Genomic DNA, 18,967 nt, shown 5'->3' on the forward strand with positions numbered 1-18,967 from the left:
ATGTGTACTTTCCGAAAATATATGGTTTTCTGTGGTGAACTTACTGTTTTCTACTTTTGCCCCCCCCAAAACGATGTAAATGTGTTGATTTTGCAGTACCTGAAATGACAGACTATATGGGGGTCTTGCTTTTGGGGCCCCTGTATGCCACGTGCTTGGGTACACCTATACATATCGGGCATCAAACTGTTCAGAGGACCCTAGGCTTTCATATTTGGGGTGATTTCTCTTGATACCTAAAAGTATGTGGGTAATACGATGCTGCAGGGTAGATATTTTGAGGTGATTTTTGGAAATGTCACCAAAATCACCAAATTTAGGAATGATTTGCGGCTTGGTACTTTGGCGTAGAAAGACATGCATACCCAATTTGGATTCGTGGAAATGTGTACTTTCCGAAAATATATGGTTTTCTGGGTGAACTTACTGTTTTCTACTTTTGCCCCCCCCCCCCCCCAAAACAATATAAATGTGTTGATTTTGCAGTACCTGAAATGTCAAGACTATATGGGGGTCTTCTTTTTAGGGCCCCTATATGCCACGTGCTTGGGTACACCTATACATATTGGGCATCAAACTGTTCAGAGGACCCTAGGCTTTCATATTTGGGGTGATTTCTCTTGATACCTAAAAGTATGTGGGTAATACGATGCTGCAGGGTAGATATTTTGAGGTGATTTTTGGAAATGTCACCAAAATCACCAAATTTAGGAATGATTTGCGGCTTGGTACTTTGGCGTAGAAAGACATGCATACCCAATTTGGATTCGTGGGAATGTGTACTTTCCGAAAATATATGGTTTTCTGGGGTAAACTTACTGTTTTCTACTTTTGCCCCCCCCCCCAAACGATGTAAATGTGTTGATTTTGCAGTACCTCAAATGACAGACCATATGGGAGTCTTCCTTTTGGGGCCCCTATATGCCACGTGCTTGGGTACACCTATATATATTGGGCATCAAACTGTTCAGAGGACCCTAGGCTTTCATATTTGGGGTGATTTCTCTTGATACCTAAAAGTATGTGGGTAATACGATGCTGCAGGGTAGAAATTTTTAGGTGATTTTTGGAAATGTCATGAAGGGGTGAAATGTCGCCAAAATCACCAAATTTAGGAATGGTTTGCCGCTGTGTAGAAAGACATGCATACCCAATTTGGATTCAGGGGAATGTGTACTTTCCGAAAATATATGGTTTTCTGGGGTGAACGTACTTTTTTCTACCTTTGCCGCCCCCCAAAACGATGTAAATGTGTTGATTTTGCAGTATCTGAAATGACAGAACAAACGGGTGGTCTTCCTTTTGGGGCCTCCTATGCCACGTGCTTGGGTACATCTATTCATATTGGGCATCAAACTGTTCAGTGGACCCAGAATTTTATATTTGGGGTGTTTTACATTGATACCTAATGATGTGTGGGAGATATGTTGCTGTAGAGTGGAAGCTTTGAGGTCATTTTTCAAAAAATTCACCAATTTCTATAAAACATTATAACTTTAGGAAACAATTGCAACTTGGTGGTTTGGAGTACAAAGATATTTCTACCCATTTTTGATTCACCAGAATCTGTTCTTTCTAGTAATGGGTAGTTTTCTAGGGTAAACCTACTGTTAGCGGAATGTTTGGCCTTGAAATCAAAAGTATGCCGTTTGGGGAGTGTTGCTTTGGAAATTTGGTTGTGTACTGCTTGTAGATTTTGAGCTATACAAGTGAGAAATCTCCATAAAACTATATATATTTGGTATTGTGGCGTTCAGGAGACATAGACCTTTCTAAATCGGCTGTGTTCTCGTACATAAAATGAATGATGTTTCGGATATATGTGATTGTTCTTCGTGCAACATGATTTTTTTCATTTTTTTTGACACTTAGAATCCAATATTTTTTTAGAGAAGTAGAATTACACCAAAATTCTTCATATTGTGAAAGTTCAGGTTGTCCTGAAAAAAACAATATATTGTTTTCCTGGGTTAACTAAAAGACCACCCCAGGAAAGGCCCTTAAAGTGAAAGAGTGCAAAATATCTAAAAACTGCTTGGCAGTAGATGTTCGCATCTAGGACAAAACGGCTGGCAGGGAAAGGGTTAAGATGCTATGATAGCATTTTGTTGTGACATTCTGGGCCCCCTTCCTTAAGTTACAAAGGGACAGACCAGCCCCATTTGGTCAACCACCTGGGTTTGCCAAATTTGGCAGAGAGCTGTTGTTGCCAAATGACAAGTTATTTCTGTACAAGGCCAATGGTCCAACATCTACTTATGCATAATATAAATACTAAATTCACAGACCTCAAGCATATTATTCCCACAGAACCCCAGCTGGGAATTGAAATTCTAAAGTGTTTGGCACTGCTTTTGCAATGTCTGATCGTGGATTCCCATTTTAAAACAAACCTTTTTTGCTACACTCTTCCTCGGCTCCAGCCAGATTTGGACTTCGAAGCGTTACAGACTCAATTTAAGAAATTACTAAGTAATTTTTAGATCTATCTTTATCTCTATATATATGGGACTGGATATCCAGAATGCTTGTGACCTGGGGATTTTCCAGATGACGAATCTTTCTGTAATTTGGATCTTTATACCTTAAGTTTACTAGAAAAAAATGTAAATATTAAATAAACCCTATAGGCTGCTTTTGCTTCCAATAAGGATTAATTATATCAGGTACAAGGTATTATTACAGAGAAAAAGGAAATCATTTAAAAAATTTTTTTTATTATTTTATTATAATGGAGTCAGAGATAACCTTTCCATAATTCGCAACTTTCTGGATAACAGATCTATGCCCTTGTTCACTGGCCAGACACCAAGTTTTGAAACTCCCAGCTGAACACTGACCACATGGCCCCCTCAGATGGAAGTAGCAGTGCTCAGGAAGAGTAAAGCAAAGGAACATGGCCTTACCAGTGACAGTAGAACAGAACAAGGCGTTGGAGGCATAAAAGTAACTTTAGCTATATTACAGGATAGAAGTTATTAATGTAGTACAACAATTTTTTTTATTTTTTACTTTCCCTTAAAGGAAACTCCCTCAAACAATGTAGGTCTCTAAAAACATATTTCATACAACAGCTCATTGTATTTTCATAATATACTTTTTTTAGTGGTATGTGCATTGGGTAATCATAAGCAGAAAGCTGCCATTTTAAAAAAATAAGGGCAGGCCCCTGGGATCGTATGATTCACGGGTCAAACAAACTATACTTGATAGGTCACATGAGTCTTTTGCTTCCCACACTACTTCCTGTTACAGTTAGAGTTGTAGTATTTCTGGTCAGGTGATCTCTGAGGCAGCACACAGACCATCATGAAATGATGGTTCAAGGCAAGAGATGTAAAAGGGCAGTATTTACTTACGGTAAATATATATTCCAGTTTGATAAGATTCTTTAATATGCCACTTAATTTGATATAAGCTGATGCTCAAGTATTAATTTTAGGGAGTTTAGTTTCCCCTTAAAAATTATGCCCCCAGTGGCCAGTGCTATCACACCATGGCACCGGGGTTTGCCAGTTGCTTTAAAGACATAGAACAATAGCACTTTACTCTGCAAAAGCCAAGGCATCATTTGTGCAACACCAAGCAAAGAAATCTTAGGATTCACACAAGTTGTGCCGGCTTCCCATATAGTCACTTGCCCTTAGAAGGCTATAGTGTATTTAAAATATCATGTAGTGTTGCCCTGCACTGGTAAAACTGATGTGATTGCTTCAGAAACACTACTATAGTTTATATAAACAAGCTGCTGTGTAGCAATGGCAGAAATTGAAAAAAGTCTATATGGCACAGGTTAAATAGTGGATAACAGATAACACCATTGTGTTCTACAGAGTTTATCTGCTGTGTAACCTGAGCCTTTTCTCATATGAATGGCTGCCCCCATTGCTACACAGCAGATGATTTATATAAACTATAGTAGTGTTTCTGAAGCAAACGGCAGTCTTACCAGTGCAGGGCAACACTGCATTATAATTATTACATCAAACTTTTAGGTATAATGAATGCATTTGAGAACTGGATACACTGACTTTATTAACACTCATTCTCTGAAAGCCCAGGCAGGGCTGCCCCAAACAAAATAAAGAGTGAAGTTTGAAGATAGTTAATTTATTTAGCAATTGATGCAGTCTCTATCTGTAGACACACTAGTACATTCAGCATAATAAAAATTAAAAAAAAAAAAAAAAACCCTCCAAGATGAGAAATTTAAAAACCAGACAGTAAGTGCTTGTCAAGAAGCAAAAGACAATATATTTAGAAGATCCAGGCACAACTCTCACAAACGAGTACCCGATCCCAACTGTATTACACATTCATCTATAAGAAGCTATATACATGAACAGGGAAAAGAAATAAACAAAAAAAAAAAAAACACACGTAAGTTACCTTCCTAATATACACAAATACCTGCAAAGTCAAAAATGTTTGTTTCCTATAGCACCCTTCAAATCGGTATCCGAACAAACTTCTACAGTCTCCTTCACTGAAGGTAGAACCTCAAGTTTTCCAAAGACTAGAAATCCCTGCTAGGGATGAAATCTCAATGCACTAGACACTATGCATATACAGCCCAGGAGTACTAACTATACGTAAATGGGGGTGGGGAACATGGCCCTCTAACTGTTACTGAAGTGCAACCGTCATCCTTGTTAATGACCGTTGTATCCCAACAACAATTAGATGGCAGAAAGCCTTGATGCTGAGCCAAACTCATCTTGCTTCCATTCAACAGACCGTAAAGTAACCACTATAGAGCAGTGGTTCTTGTAGTAGGCAGTGAGTCAACATAAACCAACCTAACTGAATACCCAGCTTGTAAATAAAAGGCACCTCCACTCTTGTTGCTTAATACACTGGATAGGATGAACAGTAACATTAACGTCCGTACGGCACAGTATTAACATGGAATCTTTATATACACTACAACACTGTAATGGAAACTTGTATTCGATGCTCCAGCGTCTGCAACAGTCATAGTGAAAGACATCCAGAAGGAAGAGGCAGTGGAACCATCAGAATTTTCATGGGTCGTCCTATACAACAGTACAAAGTCCTTTGCGTTATAGGTTGAGTTCCTATTAGAAGGATCCAAAAATACAGAATTGACAGGTGGTAGAACGTCCATAGTGGATGTAGATTAAACACTAGTATAGGAGCATGGCTCCCCATGCTCTGTATCCTTCATTTGGTCACCATGGTCTCCACATAGCAGAGGCCGGGGGCTGAATTTCAGGGGTACGGCTATTGTCCTGGACTAAACCCATTCCAGCCTTCTCCCCTTCAGATTCCTCCATATCCGAGCAGCTGTCCTCAGAGGAGGATCCCAGAAAACTCAAGCCACATCCCTCTTCAGAGTTGGGGGAATCCAGAAGTACATCCATCACAAGGTCTTGCAAGCTGCCCTCACTCAGGGGCATGGACTCCAGCAAGTGGTTCAGAAGATCAGCAGCCAGACTGGCATCGATGCCAGGGCAACTGGATACAAAGGTGTGAACTTCATGCATACACTGGATGTATCCGGCTGTAAAACGCTCACTGGCCTCATGTTCTAACAGATCAGCCTCTGCAAATAAACCACCATGAGTATTGGCAGCAGCACAATATAACAGACAAGGCATTAGCCATAACAACCAGACCAAAGCCATTACACATTCATGTTAGGACAAGACATTCTGTACATTCATGCTGCGCACAACAGAGACATGGACACTCACCAGCTGTTCTGTTCCGGAGGACCCGTTCAACGCGTTTCACAGTCAGTTCTAGAACCTCTGCATTTTCCATTTTTGACTGAAGCTAAAAAGAGACATTGCAATGTAAACATCTACCATCAAGGCTAGCACAGGAGTATATTCATGGTATAGCAGCAGTAATTCCCATAACTTAAAGGGGTTGTCCACCTTTGAGTTAACTTTTAGTATGAGCAGTGATTCCCAACAAGTAGCTCGTGAGCAACATGTTGCTCTCCAATCCCTTGGATGTTGCTCCGAGTGTCCTCAAAGCAGGTGATTATTTTTGAATTCCAGGCTTGGAAGCAAGTTTTAATTGCATAAAAACCAAGTATAGTACCAAGTAGAGCCTTTGTAGGCTGCCAGTCTACATAGAGTCTACCGAAAAGCCAATCACAGCCAATCAAAAGGTTGAGGACCCCTGATGTAGAGAGTGATATTCTGAGACAATTTGCAATTGGTTTTCATTTTTTAATATTTGTGGTTTTGGAGTTATTTAGCAGCTCTCCAAGTTTACAGTTCCAGCCATCTGGTTGCTATGGTCCAAATTACCCTAGCAATCATGCATTGATTTGCATAAGAGACTGGAATATGAATAGGAGAGGGTCTGAATACAAAGAAGAGTAATAAAAAGTAGCAATAGCAATGCAATGTTAGCCTTACAGGGCATTTGTTTTTTTGCATGGGGTCAGTGACCCCCATTTGAAAGCTGGAAAGAGTCAGAAGGCAGCAAATCATTCAAAAGCTAAACAGAAAAAATGAAGACCAAGTGAAAAGTTGCTTAGAATCAGCCATTCTAGAACATACTAAAAGTTAACCACCCATTTAAAGAAGAACCCCCCCCCCCAATAAGATTACAGCTATGTGATCTGCTATCCAGAATACTCAGGGCCTGGGGTTTTCCAGATAACATATCTTTCTGTAATTTGGATCTTCGTAACTTAAGTCTATAGAAAATCATGTAAACATGAAATAAATCTGGTTTTATTTCCAATAACTATTAATTCTTAGTTTGGATCAAGTACAGGATACGGTTTTATTATTACAGAGAAAAAGTAGTGTCCTCTTTAACTCAGTTGTGCTTTGTATGTAATCTGTATATACCATGTATACATCCAATGATTGTGCAGCTCTGCGGCCACTTTATAAATGAGTGTTAATATAAACATACACCTTTAAAGGGGTGGTTCACCTTCAGGTTAACTTTTACTATGTTATAGAATGGCCTACTCTAAGCAACTTTTCAATTGGTCTTCATGATTCTTTTTTTTTTTTTTAAAGTTTAGGAATTATTTGCATTCTCCTGACTCAAAAGGGGGTCACTGACCCTGTCTAAAAACAAATGCTCATTCAAGCTACACATTTATTGTTAATGCTACTTTTCATTACTCATCTTTCTGTTCTGACCCTCCCCTACTATTCCTTATTCTCATTCAAATCAATGTATGGTTGCCAGGGTAATTTGGACCATAGCAACCATATTGCTAACATTGCAAACTGGAATTCTGCTGAATAAAAAGCTGCATAACGCAAAAAACACAAATAATAAAAAATGAAAACCAATAGCAAATTGTGCCAGCGTATCACTCTCTACATTTTACTAAAAGTTCATTTAAAGGTGAACAATCCCTTCAAGCAGCAGGTACAGCAACGCCATTAAGGCTGCTCACACAAGCTCCTATACATACCTCAGAGTCAGACAAGATCCCACGCAATTCCTGTAGGCTCTCATTTATTCTGGCTCTCCTCCTCTTCTCAACCAGAGGTTTCCTCATCTGTATAAACAGCCAAGCAAAAGCCCAGTCAAACACTGCCATAACACATATCCGGTTCCTACGGGTCACTGCACTAAACTAATTTTACCCAGTGCAAATACATGAACCCCAATGTTTCCTGGGTGCTACTCTGTTAACACAAGACCACCGAGTCTTCACTGAACATCTCAAACAAATCTACAGAGAAATAGCTCATTATACAGCACTGCTCTCCTATAAGAAAACTCATCCAACATCACTTTCTTTATGTTTTAATACAGAAAGTTCACTAATTTATCAACACTGGGCAAATTTGCCCATGGGCAGTTACCTATAGCAACCAATCGGTGATTCGCTTTTTAAAGCCAGCTGTAAGTAGAACTATGAAAGCAGCAATTTGATTGGTTGCTATGGGTTACTGCCCATGGGCTAATTTGCCCAGTGTTGATAAATGACCCCCAGTGTGTTTTTAAAATTAGTTTGTAATTATAACAGAAAGCAGTGGCGGTTTCTCGCTCTTGGCTTTGCTGGTTCTGACTCTCTGCAGTAGAAGTAGGTTCCATAGGGACAGAGAAGGAATCTGCTCTATTGCTTCAGGAGTCACAATCAAAGCAATATCTGGCCAATAAAGGGACAAACTGCAGGTGCATGAAGGGAAACCCTAGAATAAAGGAACAGTAACTTATTGAAGTGCCCCAGGACAAGGCTGCAATGGCCAAGCGATACAGAGATTGATATAAGCAGCTCTGTGCGCCCAAATTAGAACTACAGCTCCCAGCAGCAACAGCGCTCAACTATTAATAAATAAACGTGCAGGTCGGTAACAGCTGATTGGCCGCAGGCTCTACCCGCAAACATGAGCGCAAACGCATTCAAGTAGCTGCATGAAAGCCCTCGGCTCGGTTGCACCGGTTCTATAAAAAACTAAGGAGATGCTACGGGCAGCCTATTGCACAATACAGCGTCCAAACAAATGCAAAGCGACAGTTTCGCACGTAGAACGCGTAAACACACACACAGGCTGCGCACACGATCCGTTAAAGCGCGGGCACATATTCCTGGCACAATGGAGGGTCGAATCCGAAAGGCTCCGGGTAACGATTAAAAAGCCAAAGCAATCAGCGCGCACAATGGAATCCCACGGCGATCTCTGGCGCTAGACAACCCCCGGCCTGTTGGTTCAATCCACACGCGCGCTTACATACTTATATATGCACAGAACGGAAGTAGAAGCGTCGGGCGCGGGTCTCCCTCACCTGCCTGTCCCCTCGCTCCATGGGAGATCTATACGGACACACGGTACGAAGCAGATATATCCCTCACCTGCCTCTCCGTGCGCTCCATGTGATGGTTAAAGGACGCTCTACGGTTCTCTTTGTGACGTCACAACGCGGCGGCCCGCAGCCTCTATATATCACGCCTCATTTCCATGTGAATGGTCGGCCGCTGGTGTCGTCACGTACGCCGCTAACCAATTGCAGCGCGGCGCATTGTCCCAGCCGGCAGCTGCTTGATAGGACTGGAGGAGTCTGTGGCTACACTGGGGAATATGCTTAGGTTGGAAGTTCCGCCCGCACTGAATTCTAACAATGGTGTTTCTTCCCTGTCTAGTTTATTACCACCTGCCCTTTCATAATATAACGCGGAAGCAAGGCCAGGGCAGCTACCTGTAAATACACGTGTGTGGGTACAAACATATATCCCGTTATTACATGTGCTGGGGGCCTATTAACTCGCCTTATAAATCTTGTGTTTTGTACATTTTGGAGCAGTTTATCAAGTGTCGAATTTCGAATGAAAAAAAACGTTGACATTCCAATTAAAAAAAGACCAACCGAAATGTATTAAACATATTGAAGTTTTGGCTCTAGGAGGGGAGATATCAATGTCAACATGGGCCAGAATCTGAGATACCGCATGGTGGTCTGAAAGTGTTTATAAAGTTATGACGAGGTGGGGCCTGGCTCCAGATCCACTATTTAAAGGAATTGTTCCGTGTAACAATAAAAACTGGGTAAATAGATAGGCTGTGCAAAATAAACAATGTTTCTAATATAGTTAGTTAGCCAAAAATGAAATGTATAAAGGCTGGAGTGACTGGATGTCTAACATAATAGCCAGAACACTACTTCCTGCTTTTCAGCTCTGTTGGTTTCCATTGATTGGTTACCAGGTAGTAACCAATCAGAGACTTGAGGGCGGGCACATGGGTCATAACTGTTGCTTTTGAATCTGATGGGTCATAACTGTTGCTTTTGAATCTGATCTTAATGTTGAGATTGAGAATCAATTGCAAACTCACTGAACAAATATGTCCCATGTGGCCCCCCTTCAAGTCGCTGACTAACTCAGAGTTAGAGAGCTGAAAAGCAGGAAGAAGTGTTCTAGCTATTATGTTAGACATCCAGTCACTCCAGCCTTTATACATTACATATTTGTCTAACTAACTATATTAGAAATATTTTTTATTTTGCACAGCCTATCTATTTACATAGTTTTTATTTTCACACTGAACTGTTCCTTTAAGCTGTTCCCAACTTCATCTCCACAATGCTGGAGAGGTTGTAAGGAAATGGGGTCCCTTTGCCACATACTCTGGCAATGCCCAAGAATAGACCCATTCTGGAGGGAAGTCATTGACCTCATACATTCTGTATTGGCAACACCCTTACTTATTAAACCTGCACACTTATTTCTAGGACAACCAATCCCGAAAATTAAGCGCCCAACCCAGAAATTGATTAATCATATCACAACTGCTGCTAGGCTAACACTTATGTCTAAATGGAGATCACAAATGATACCCGCCATAACAGAGGTTATTTCGAGAGTGAATAACAATAAAAACTTTAAAACCATGACAGCGTACATAACTAATGCATCCGACTTGAAGAACAGACCTGGTCCCCATGGGTAACATATTTCTCAGTCAGAACCTAAAGTGAGTCAGACTGGAAAATATTACCACTAAGGCAAAAGCAGTAAACCTGGAATGTAGTACAGGTATGAGACCTGTTATCCAGAATGCTCGGGACCTGGGGTTTTCCGGATAACGGATCTTTCTGTAATTTGGGTCTTCATGCCTTATGTCTACTATAAATTCATTTAAACATTAAATAAACCCAATAGGCTGGTTTTGCTTCCAATAAGGATTAATTATATCTTAGTTGGGATCAAGTACAAGCTACTGTTTTATTATTACAGAGAAAAAGGAGATCATTTTAAAAAATTTGGATTATTTGGATAAAATGGAGTCTATGGGAGACAGCCATTCCGTAATTCTGAGCTTTCTGGGTATTGGGTTTCCGGATAAGGCATCCTATACCTGTACAAGGTATCAGGTCTGAAGATGTACACAAAGAAATAAAGACACACTAGGGTAGGGTATAATAAAAGTAATCCCAGGTTCCTTTGTTACTTTTTCTCTCAATATTTGTGCTTATTGTTGGCTTTATATGTACAACTAAAAATCATAAAAACAAACTGGCATGAATGAAACTTAACATGTGAAATGTATATGTGAGATTTATGTACCTGCCAAATAAAAAATTTTGAGTGACCAAAAAAAATTGAAGTATTTTTTCTGGCGAATAGGCCGTTTTCGTTCAAATTGTAGTTCGAATAGTAATTGAAGTAACATCGCATTCAGTCGAATTCGATTCGAAGGTTTTCCTTAAAAAAAAGTCTATTTTTCAATGTCCACCAATTGACTCCAAATAGGTTCTAGGCTAAAAATAGGCTAAAACTGCAATTCGGCAGGTTTTATATGACAGTTTCAGAGACAGTACATGATAAATTTAAAGGCCAGGTGGTAATAAACTAGACATGAAAGAAACGCGCATCTCCCTACAGCACACTATTAAATTGAACTTGGACTATTCCCTAGTCGAAGTTCTCAAAAAATAGCTTGAAATTCGAATTTTTTTTAATTCAAATTTTCACTTCGACCCTTGATAAATCTGCCCCTTGGTGTCAGAGATTCCCAATACCATAGACAGGCTGTACAGGTATGGGACCTGTCATCCAGACCAGAATGCTTGGAATAGGATTAATTATATCTTAGTTGGGATCAAGTACAAGGTACTGTTTTATTATTACAGAGATAAAGGAAATACATTTTTTAAAATTTGGATTACCGTATTTTATGATAATGGAGTCTATGGGAGACAGCCTTTCCATAATTCAGAGCATTGTGGATAACGGGTTTCCTGATAACAGTTCCCATACCTCTACTACAATTTCCAGCATCCTCCAAGAAGCTTTTACCTGTATTGCAGGTCATCTGTTGTGCTCCAGCACGGATACTTCCCCTGGACCAGTGTCTTGCACTTATGATTGCCACCTGGCCGTATTTTACCGGCCTGGCTGGTAACAATTATGCTTGATGCCAATGTTGTTATTAGGAAAAAACGGCAAGAATATAGGAAGGGTGGTATGTTTTTCCAGGAAAGGTGGCAACCCTACTTGCACTCTACATGGGACCCAGGCCTGGACTGGGAATCAGAATCTGCCCTGGCATTCCAAGTACGCTGAGGCCCAAACAGCCCCTACCAGCGCACTAAATAGTGACTGTCTATGGCATCTTACAGCAGCCTCTATGGCATTAGCCACAATCCACAGATTGCCAGTCTGGGCAATTAGGGAGAAATTAGTGGTGGTGCCCAGTGCATTAGATACAGCAAAACAATGATAAAGGCTCAGAACCAGTTGATTACATTGTTACTGCAACCTCTCATACACTCAGAATACATGTACAGGTAGGTATGGGGCCTGTTATCCAGAATGCTCAGGACCTTTTGGATCTCCATACCTTAAGTCTACTAAAAAAAATAATTTAAACATTAAATAAACCAAATAGGTTTGTGTTGCCTTCAATAAGGATTAATAATATGCTTGTTAGGGTCAAGTACAATGTGCTATTTTATCATTACAGAGAAAAAGAAAATCATTTTTATAACTTGGAATTATTTGATTATAAATGAGTCTGCAGGAGATGACCTTTCCGTATTTCAGAGATTTTGGGGTTTTCCAGATAACAGATCCCATACCTGTATGTAAATGCTTCTTCTGGGTTAATTTAGTGTGTTAATATTGCATATCTGCAGCACTGGACTGTCATTTAGAAACATTAGGGGTTTTTGTTTGTTTCATAGGATGGGCCCTGGGCAATTTTCAGCCCTTGGCTATAAATCACCCAGCATGCCACAGCCTTAAAGGAGTGTACAATATATGCAAATAGTGCTGGAAAGAGAGAAGCAACCTAGTAGTGAAGGCATGGTGTGAGAACTGGTCTCAAATGTAACAGAAAAATAATATATTTATTTATTGGCCGCAAGATATATTTTATCAAATGGAACAGATGTAAGTTCTTATAGGTGAATTTATTTGGCACCACATTGCAAGATCATTTAGAAAATCAGGAACATCCAATAAGAGCAAGCAAACTACATGGGAGATTTTGACCAGATTTGGGGGAGCCAGACTTAATCTGACCCAGAAAATAACAACAGCACGAAAATTTGTGGGATGCTATAAAATCTGATTCCCCCTGTTGTAATGTAAAGACCCCATCAGACGTTATCTTGTCGGATGCATTTGGCAGCATGTAGTGATCCCTTCCTATAGTCAAATTGTTTCGGATGGCAAAGCTTCCATGGAGTCTGAACATCAGATTTCAGATCAGTCCCATTATACTTTGACCCTTGCAACTACAGTACATCTGACATGTAACATGTGATCTGTCAATCCAATACTATCCTGCAAGATCTTCCATATAGTTTTGCTCTTAGAAAGCCAGTTTGGTTGCCTACACCACTACTAGTGTTGTGAATGGTGTATAATCTCTGTAAAGCACTGTGGAATATGCTGGTGCTATATGAATATTTTAGATAATAATATAATAATAGCTGATCATGCATTTTTCTAAAAAGGTTGAACAAGAAAGATATTATTAAGGATATCCAGAAACATACTACTACTCTTACTACTATCATATCACACTGTGCACTGTCTTGTCCTGTCCCTGCACTTTGCTGTCCTGTCTTGCACGAGTCATATATCATATACCGGTCATATTGTTGCACTTGCACTTTTTGTCTGTTGTCTGGTACATCAATGTTGTGTGTAGCACTGTGTACTGTACAAATGTATATGGATGAAATGACAATAAACCCACTCTTGACTCTTGATATACTGTAAGTGACTACCAACACATCACAATTGTAAATAATCAAATCAGTTACAAACTACAATTATAAATGTAGCAGTCCAAGTGAATGGAGTTTGCTAGTAGAGTCAAATAAGTCCCAATAAAACAACCAATTGTTAATGAAATCTTGTTTAAGGTGAGGATCAGCAGTCTTAATCCTTATGGCTTCTTGCGAACATACAGTAAGTGATTTAAAAGGGACAAGATATCCTTTATCGAAGGTGAAGCTACAGATATCCAGTTTAAAAATAGCAATTTCTTTATAGCTGCTGTCAGCAATTTAGTAATGTTGTTAAGATTAATGAATAAAGATTTTGGGTGTGGCTTCAAAGATGAATCAGGGTAATTCAGGTGTAGTAATGCCCAAATTGGGTTTAGTTTGATATGGAGGTTAAGTTGTGATTTTTCCAGGATGAGCCAGACTTTACAGATTTCAGGGCAGCTAGTAATGAAACAAGTCAACATTTAATTGAGTACATTTAGGACAAAAGGATCGGGAGCTTGAACCTGATCACTTTTTGAACATTTTCCCATAGCCCAAATGGACCATTTTAAAATGTTGAATTCTCCAATTTTCAGATGTAAAGTTCAAATTACACTTACGAATTGGATTGAGAAAGTTGGTTTGGTGAGATTCCTGTTTGTAAATAACCCGACCATTTATCCGCCACTTTAGCAAGAGGATGATTTGGTTCCACTACTTCTGGTAGCATTTTAAGTATGAGACATTCAGGGACATGAGAAAGCTGGGCACCTTAGCTTTCATCACAGTCATGAGTGTGAATGGCCCCACAGACCTCAAAAAACAATTTTTTGAGTGGAATGTATGCATTTGGCATGACCCATGGTGTAAATATTATGGCATTCAGAGTGACTTATCATTATTTGGCTTGGATGAAGGGTATATGCTGGAGTGGCGATGAGACGACAAACTATTTCTATAATCAGGGCAGTTTGGCAGTATATTTAGTGGTGCAGCAGGGGAGGAAATAGGGAAGTGCTGAGAGAATGTGAGTGAAGAGTCAATTAACAGGCACGTGGCACAGGATCTAATGCCGTGGTGGTGTCAGAGAAAAGGGATTTTATTGGGGTAATTTAGGAGGCACGATGGTCATCTCATCCGTTGTAATGTTTAGTTTCAGGCACAGCTAACAGGCCTGTGAGATATTCAGCAGCGTACTGTATTAGCTGTCACTATTCTTCTACGTTGTAAATGATCTGTATCAGTTGTTCTGGCAGGACCTGTACAATCTTCTTATGTTTGAAAACAGCTACCTCCTTTGGAATTAAATACTCCAAAAACATGACTTTTATTGTGTTGTGGCCTCTCATGAAGTGGCACAGGACCAGCATACAGGATACTAGGATTTATTTGGCTCTCCATGGGGTTTGTATGGACTTCATCTTGCCAGGTGATACATAATCATCCCGTCATGTGGGAAAGGTTGGATAAAACTGGTGTCACACATAGAGGGTCACATATGTAATAACATTGCCTAGCTAGAAACCTATCAGATGTTATTTTTCAAACAGGTGACTATTAAATGCTACCTGCTGGTGGTTGCTATGGGTAACTAGACCATTGGCAAGCTTTCATTGCTAAAGAAATTGAAAAAAAATCAATAAACACTTGGGCATAGAATAGTATAAGATGCTGGGGGCACGAGAAGCATAGAAGCAAAACTCCACTTTAATATGCCTGGGTCAGATAATACTGTACATATACATATTTCGTTCAACTGGGGGTCTGCAGGGTCAATGAACCTCTCCAGGGGAATCAGCCCATTTAAAGAGTTCATAAGCATTTTATCTGATGCCTATCACTTTCTATATGCCTGGAATGGAAATGCTGCTCTGCATGTGATATGTTGGATAAAGGGCCCACCAAATAGACTGAATAGAACTGATTGCATTTGATCTTATGATTAAATTCATTTAGTATATTCATACTGGGGGATTATTCCACCTTGTTCAGTCCAGGTATGAGGATATTAATATTCCATTCATTTGAAATAACAGTAAAAAGGGCAGCCATGCTGTTTGGATTCTGTATGCAACTTACATTAAGAATTTACATTGCCTGAACATGCGCCATTGTGCAGATTGGTGTCGTTCACAACGCAGTTACATATTCACTAAATAGAAAGGTAGAGTTGGAGCAGAACTGCAGCTGCTCTGTTACCCAATCACATACTAATTTCTGTTTCAGATAGAAGCAGGGCAGTGAGTATGTTTTATAACAAAGATGGAAAAAGTTAGGTCTAATTAGCCTCTGGTTTCCCATGCCCCCATACTTATACAATGCATCTGTTATAAAAGTCATGATTATATATTTGCTGATTTTTATGTAGAGCGAACACATTACTAAATCAATACAGCTATATCAGTTCTTTACAAGACAAGTTACATTTTAACGTCACTTTCACACACAATATGGTATTTTACCTGCCTGTATGTTTTTCAAATAAGAGCAAACCACAGAAATTAATATACAAAATCTTTGCAGGTCAAGCCAGAATCAAACTCAGGACCCCAGCACAGTGAGGCAGAAGTGGTACAAAATGAGCCACTGTGGGATTGTACATTATCTTCTTAGTTTGCTCTGACAGGCAAAGTAATTGGATGTGGTCTGAGAAAAATGTATGGGGGTCACAGGCATCAGGAAGAGTGGAAAATACACCCCCTTTCCCATACTGGGCTGTCCTGATGGATATACAGTATAAGGGCACTGTCCACTGAGGTGGGGGAGTGGCATTACAAAATTGGTTTAGGTTAGCTTTAAAGATATGTATGTATGTATAACTTTATTTGTAAAGTGCTGTTAAGTAGCCACAGCTCTGTACAAAAGTACAATATATATATTATTATATTAGTCCATAAGTGGTGTACAACTTAGAACCCATGGATCTGCCTGGGGGCTGGTTTCAAAAATAATTACATATATAATCTTGACAAAATGACCGCACTCACCGGTCTTGCTTAATTGGTGAAAAAATGATTTCCTTTATTCAACATTTTGGTCGGTTCCGTTGGGCTGTAAAAAAAACAAAACAGCACAGCCCTGTTGAATACTCCACAAATTCAGTAGATTTGTTAGTGGAAACAAATCTTCACAGTTCACAAAATCCAATATATCGTATATCCCCCTCCCACACTCAGTTAGACAGTAAAAGTTATTGCAAATAGATACTAATTTCTGTTTCAGATAGAAGCAGGGCAGTGAGTATAATTAAATGATAATTAGTTGTACAGGTATGGGATCCGTTATCAGGAAACCCATTATCCAGAATGCTCTGAATTACGGAAAGGCTGTCTCCCATAGACTCCATTATAATAAAATAATCTGAGTTTATGAAATATGATTCCCTTTTTCTTTGAAATAATAAAACAAAACCATGTACTTGATTCAAACTACAATATTGGGTTTATTAATAGTTTACATGATTTTCTAGTAGAGTTAAGGTATGAAGGTCCATTATCTGGAAAACCCCAGGTCCTGAGCATTCTGGATAACAGGTCCCATACATGTATAACCATATGTAAAGCAGCTCTGCACACTGCACATATTTCTCTAGAATAGTCCCGTGCCAAGGGCTGATCTGTACAGCACATAAGGCTATAATCAAAATTAAGCATCTCCTATACCAGTGGCTCGTGAGCAACATGTTGCTCTCCGGCCCCTTGAATGTTGCTCTCCATGGCCTAAAAGCAGGTACTTATTTTTAAATTATTGGCTTGGAGGCAAGTATTGGTTGCATAAAAAACAGGTGCACTACCAAAATGAGCCTCCTGTAGGCTGACAGTCCATATAGGGGTTGCCAAATGGCCAATCACAGCCCTTATTCAGCACCCCAGGAATATTTTTCATGCTTGCGTTGCTCCCCAATTCCTTTTAAATCTGGATGTTGCTCCCGGGTAAAAAAAAGTTGGGGACCCCTGTCCTAGACAGAGTCTCCAAGAGGAGTACAGAGCACTGTGTGATGGGGGAAATTCCTTCTCTGTATATTTGCATTTGTGCCTAGTCGTTCAAGCATCTGAAGGCAATAAAACAACAGCTCGCCAATTGGTCTAAAAAAAGGTGTTTTAGCTGCCTATGAAGATTGTCTCTGAGGAAGCAAACGCTGGGGCAGCTCCTGCAGACACACAGAGAAGGAATGTTCCCTGTTCACCGTTTGTCTGGGTTGTTACTGGTGTATCATTCCAACTCCCTTGTGAACTGAATGCTTTCTATTTATTGATAGTTCAAAGGGGATTATCATGAAAACAAGTCAATCTTCACTGTCCCCCCTCTCGAATAATTAAGCCAACTGTCCGTCATAAATAACGACTGACTCAAAGCCTGTTGATTTCAAAGCCACTTGATTTCAGATCATTTACCAGAAATAAAGACTTCTTTTGGTTACATTGTATTTTTTTGTGTGACCGTTTTTCTAATATTGAAGTTTAAAGTTTCATTTACAAACAAAAAAGTTTTATTTACAAACAAAAAAAGTCAATATTTGTTGTTCCCATGATAGTTCCCCTTTAAAAAAATTAAAGTGTCTTAGTTTCTCTTCATTATAATCACTGTAATAACTCACCAGACACTGGTACCTGAACTGAACTAAGATGAGAATCCCAGACTATAGAGGCAATATTCAGTATTTTACATTAGAATATCTATTGCAAAGAAAATTCCTGAACCTTACAGCTTGTACTCAGGTCAGAGCTAAATGTATATTGGAGGGATGGCCACCCAAAACGTATTTTTCCAATATATATCAGTTACTGATTGTCACTGGTTTTAAAGGTACAGTGAAACTTCAAATTTGCATTGCTTAATTTTAAGTTTCCCTTTATGTTAAACAGTTTTTTTAGGTCCCACCAGTATATAATACATATTGTGTTTGACTGATTTTGCATTCTTTCAGATTTTACATCAATTCTAGTCCCCTGAAAAGCATAAAAGGGGATCTACTTGTGTATGTAAATTAATTTTGCTGGTGAAAGCAGGATTTGTTTATCTCATTTGTTCTCTGGTTCATAAACTCATATAGCAGAAGTCAGTTCTCTTCCTGTTCTCTTAGCTGGCTTTTATTACATTTTTCAAAAGTCAGAACCAGCAGTGCAGATAACAGCCAGACAGCTGCTGCATTCAATGGCAATTACATTTTAAAAAATATAATATTTAGGGGCATATTTACTCAGTTCGAGTGAAGGAATAGAATAAAAAAAACTTCGAATTTCGAATGTTTTTTTTGGCTACTTCGACCATCAAATTGGGTACTTCGACC

General features: G+C 39.4%; 1 protein-coding gene across 3 annotated transcripts; it reads right to left on the minus strand.

Annotated features, from left to right (window-relative positions):
• Nucleotides 1-4,089: 4,089 nt before the first annotated feature.
• On the minus strand, nt 4,090-8,942 carry hes6.1.S (hairy and enhancer of split 6, gene 1 S homeolog). 3 transcript variants are annotated; one of them, XM_018265863.2, is made up of 4 exons: nt 8,810-8,942; nt 7,421-7,507; nt 5,718-5,799; nt 4,090-5,566 (listed from the first exon to the last, which is right to left on the minus strand). In XM_018265863.2, exons 1-4 carry the CDS (start codon nt 8,828-8,830, stop codon nt 5,193-5,195), a joined length of 564 nt encoding a protein of 187 aa, XP_018121352.1. In that variant the 5' UTR covers nt 8,831-8,942; the 3' UTR covers nt 4,090-5,192. The 3 variants fall into 3 exon arrangements, with proteins under 3 accessions (XP_018121352.1, XP_018121351.1, XP_018121353.1); XM_018265862.2 differs by having other exon boundaries at nt 8,743-8,893; XM_018265864.2 differs by having other exon boundaries at nt 8,692-8,839.
• Nucleotides 8,943-18,967: the final 10,025 nt, after the last annotated feature.

The sequence above is a fragment of the Xenopus laevis genome, chromosome 5S (assembly GCF_017654675.1).
Source record: "Xenopus laevis strain J_2021 chromosome 5S, Xenopus_laevis_v10.1, whole genome shotgun sequence".
In the NCBI taxonomy this organism is placed as follows: domain Eukaryota; kingdom Metazoa; phylum Chordata; class Amphibia; order Anura; family Pipidae; genus Xenopus; species Xenopus laevis.

Coding starts and splice junctions, on each gene's coding strand:
- hes6.1.S (XM_018265863.2), bottom strand. CDS start 8,830: ATGGAGCGCACGGAGAGGCAG. Junction 5,800..7,420: donor GGATCTTGTCTGACTCTGAG/GTATGTATAGGA, acceptor GTCTCTTTTTAG/CTTCAGTCAAAAATGGAAAA. Junction 5,567..5,717: donor CCTCCGGAACAGAACAGCTG/GTGAGTGTCCAT, acceptor GTTTATTTGCAG/AGGCTGATCTGTTAGAACAT.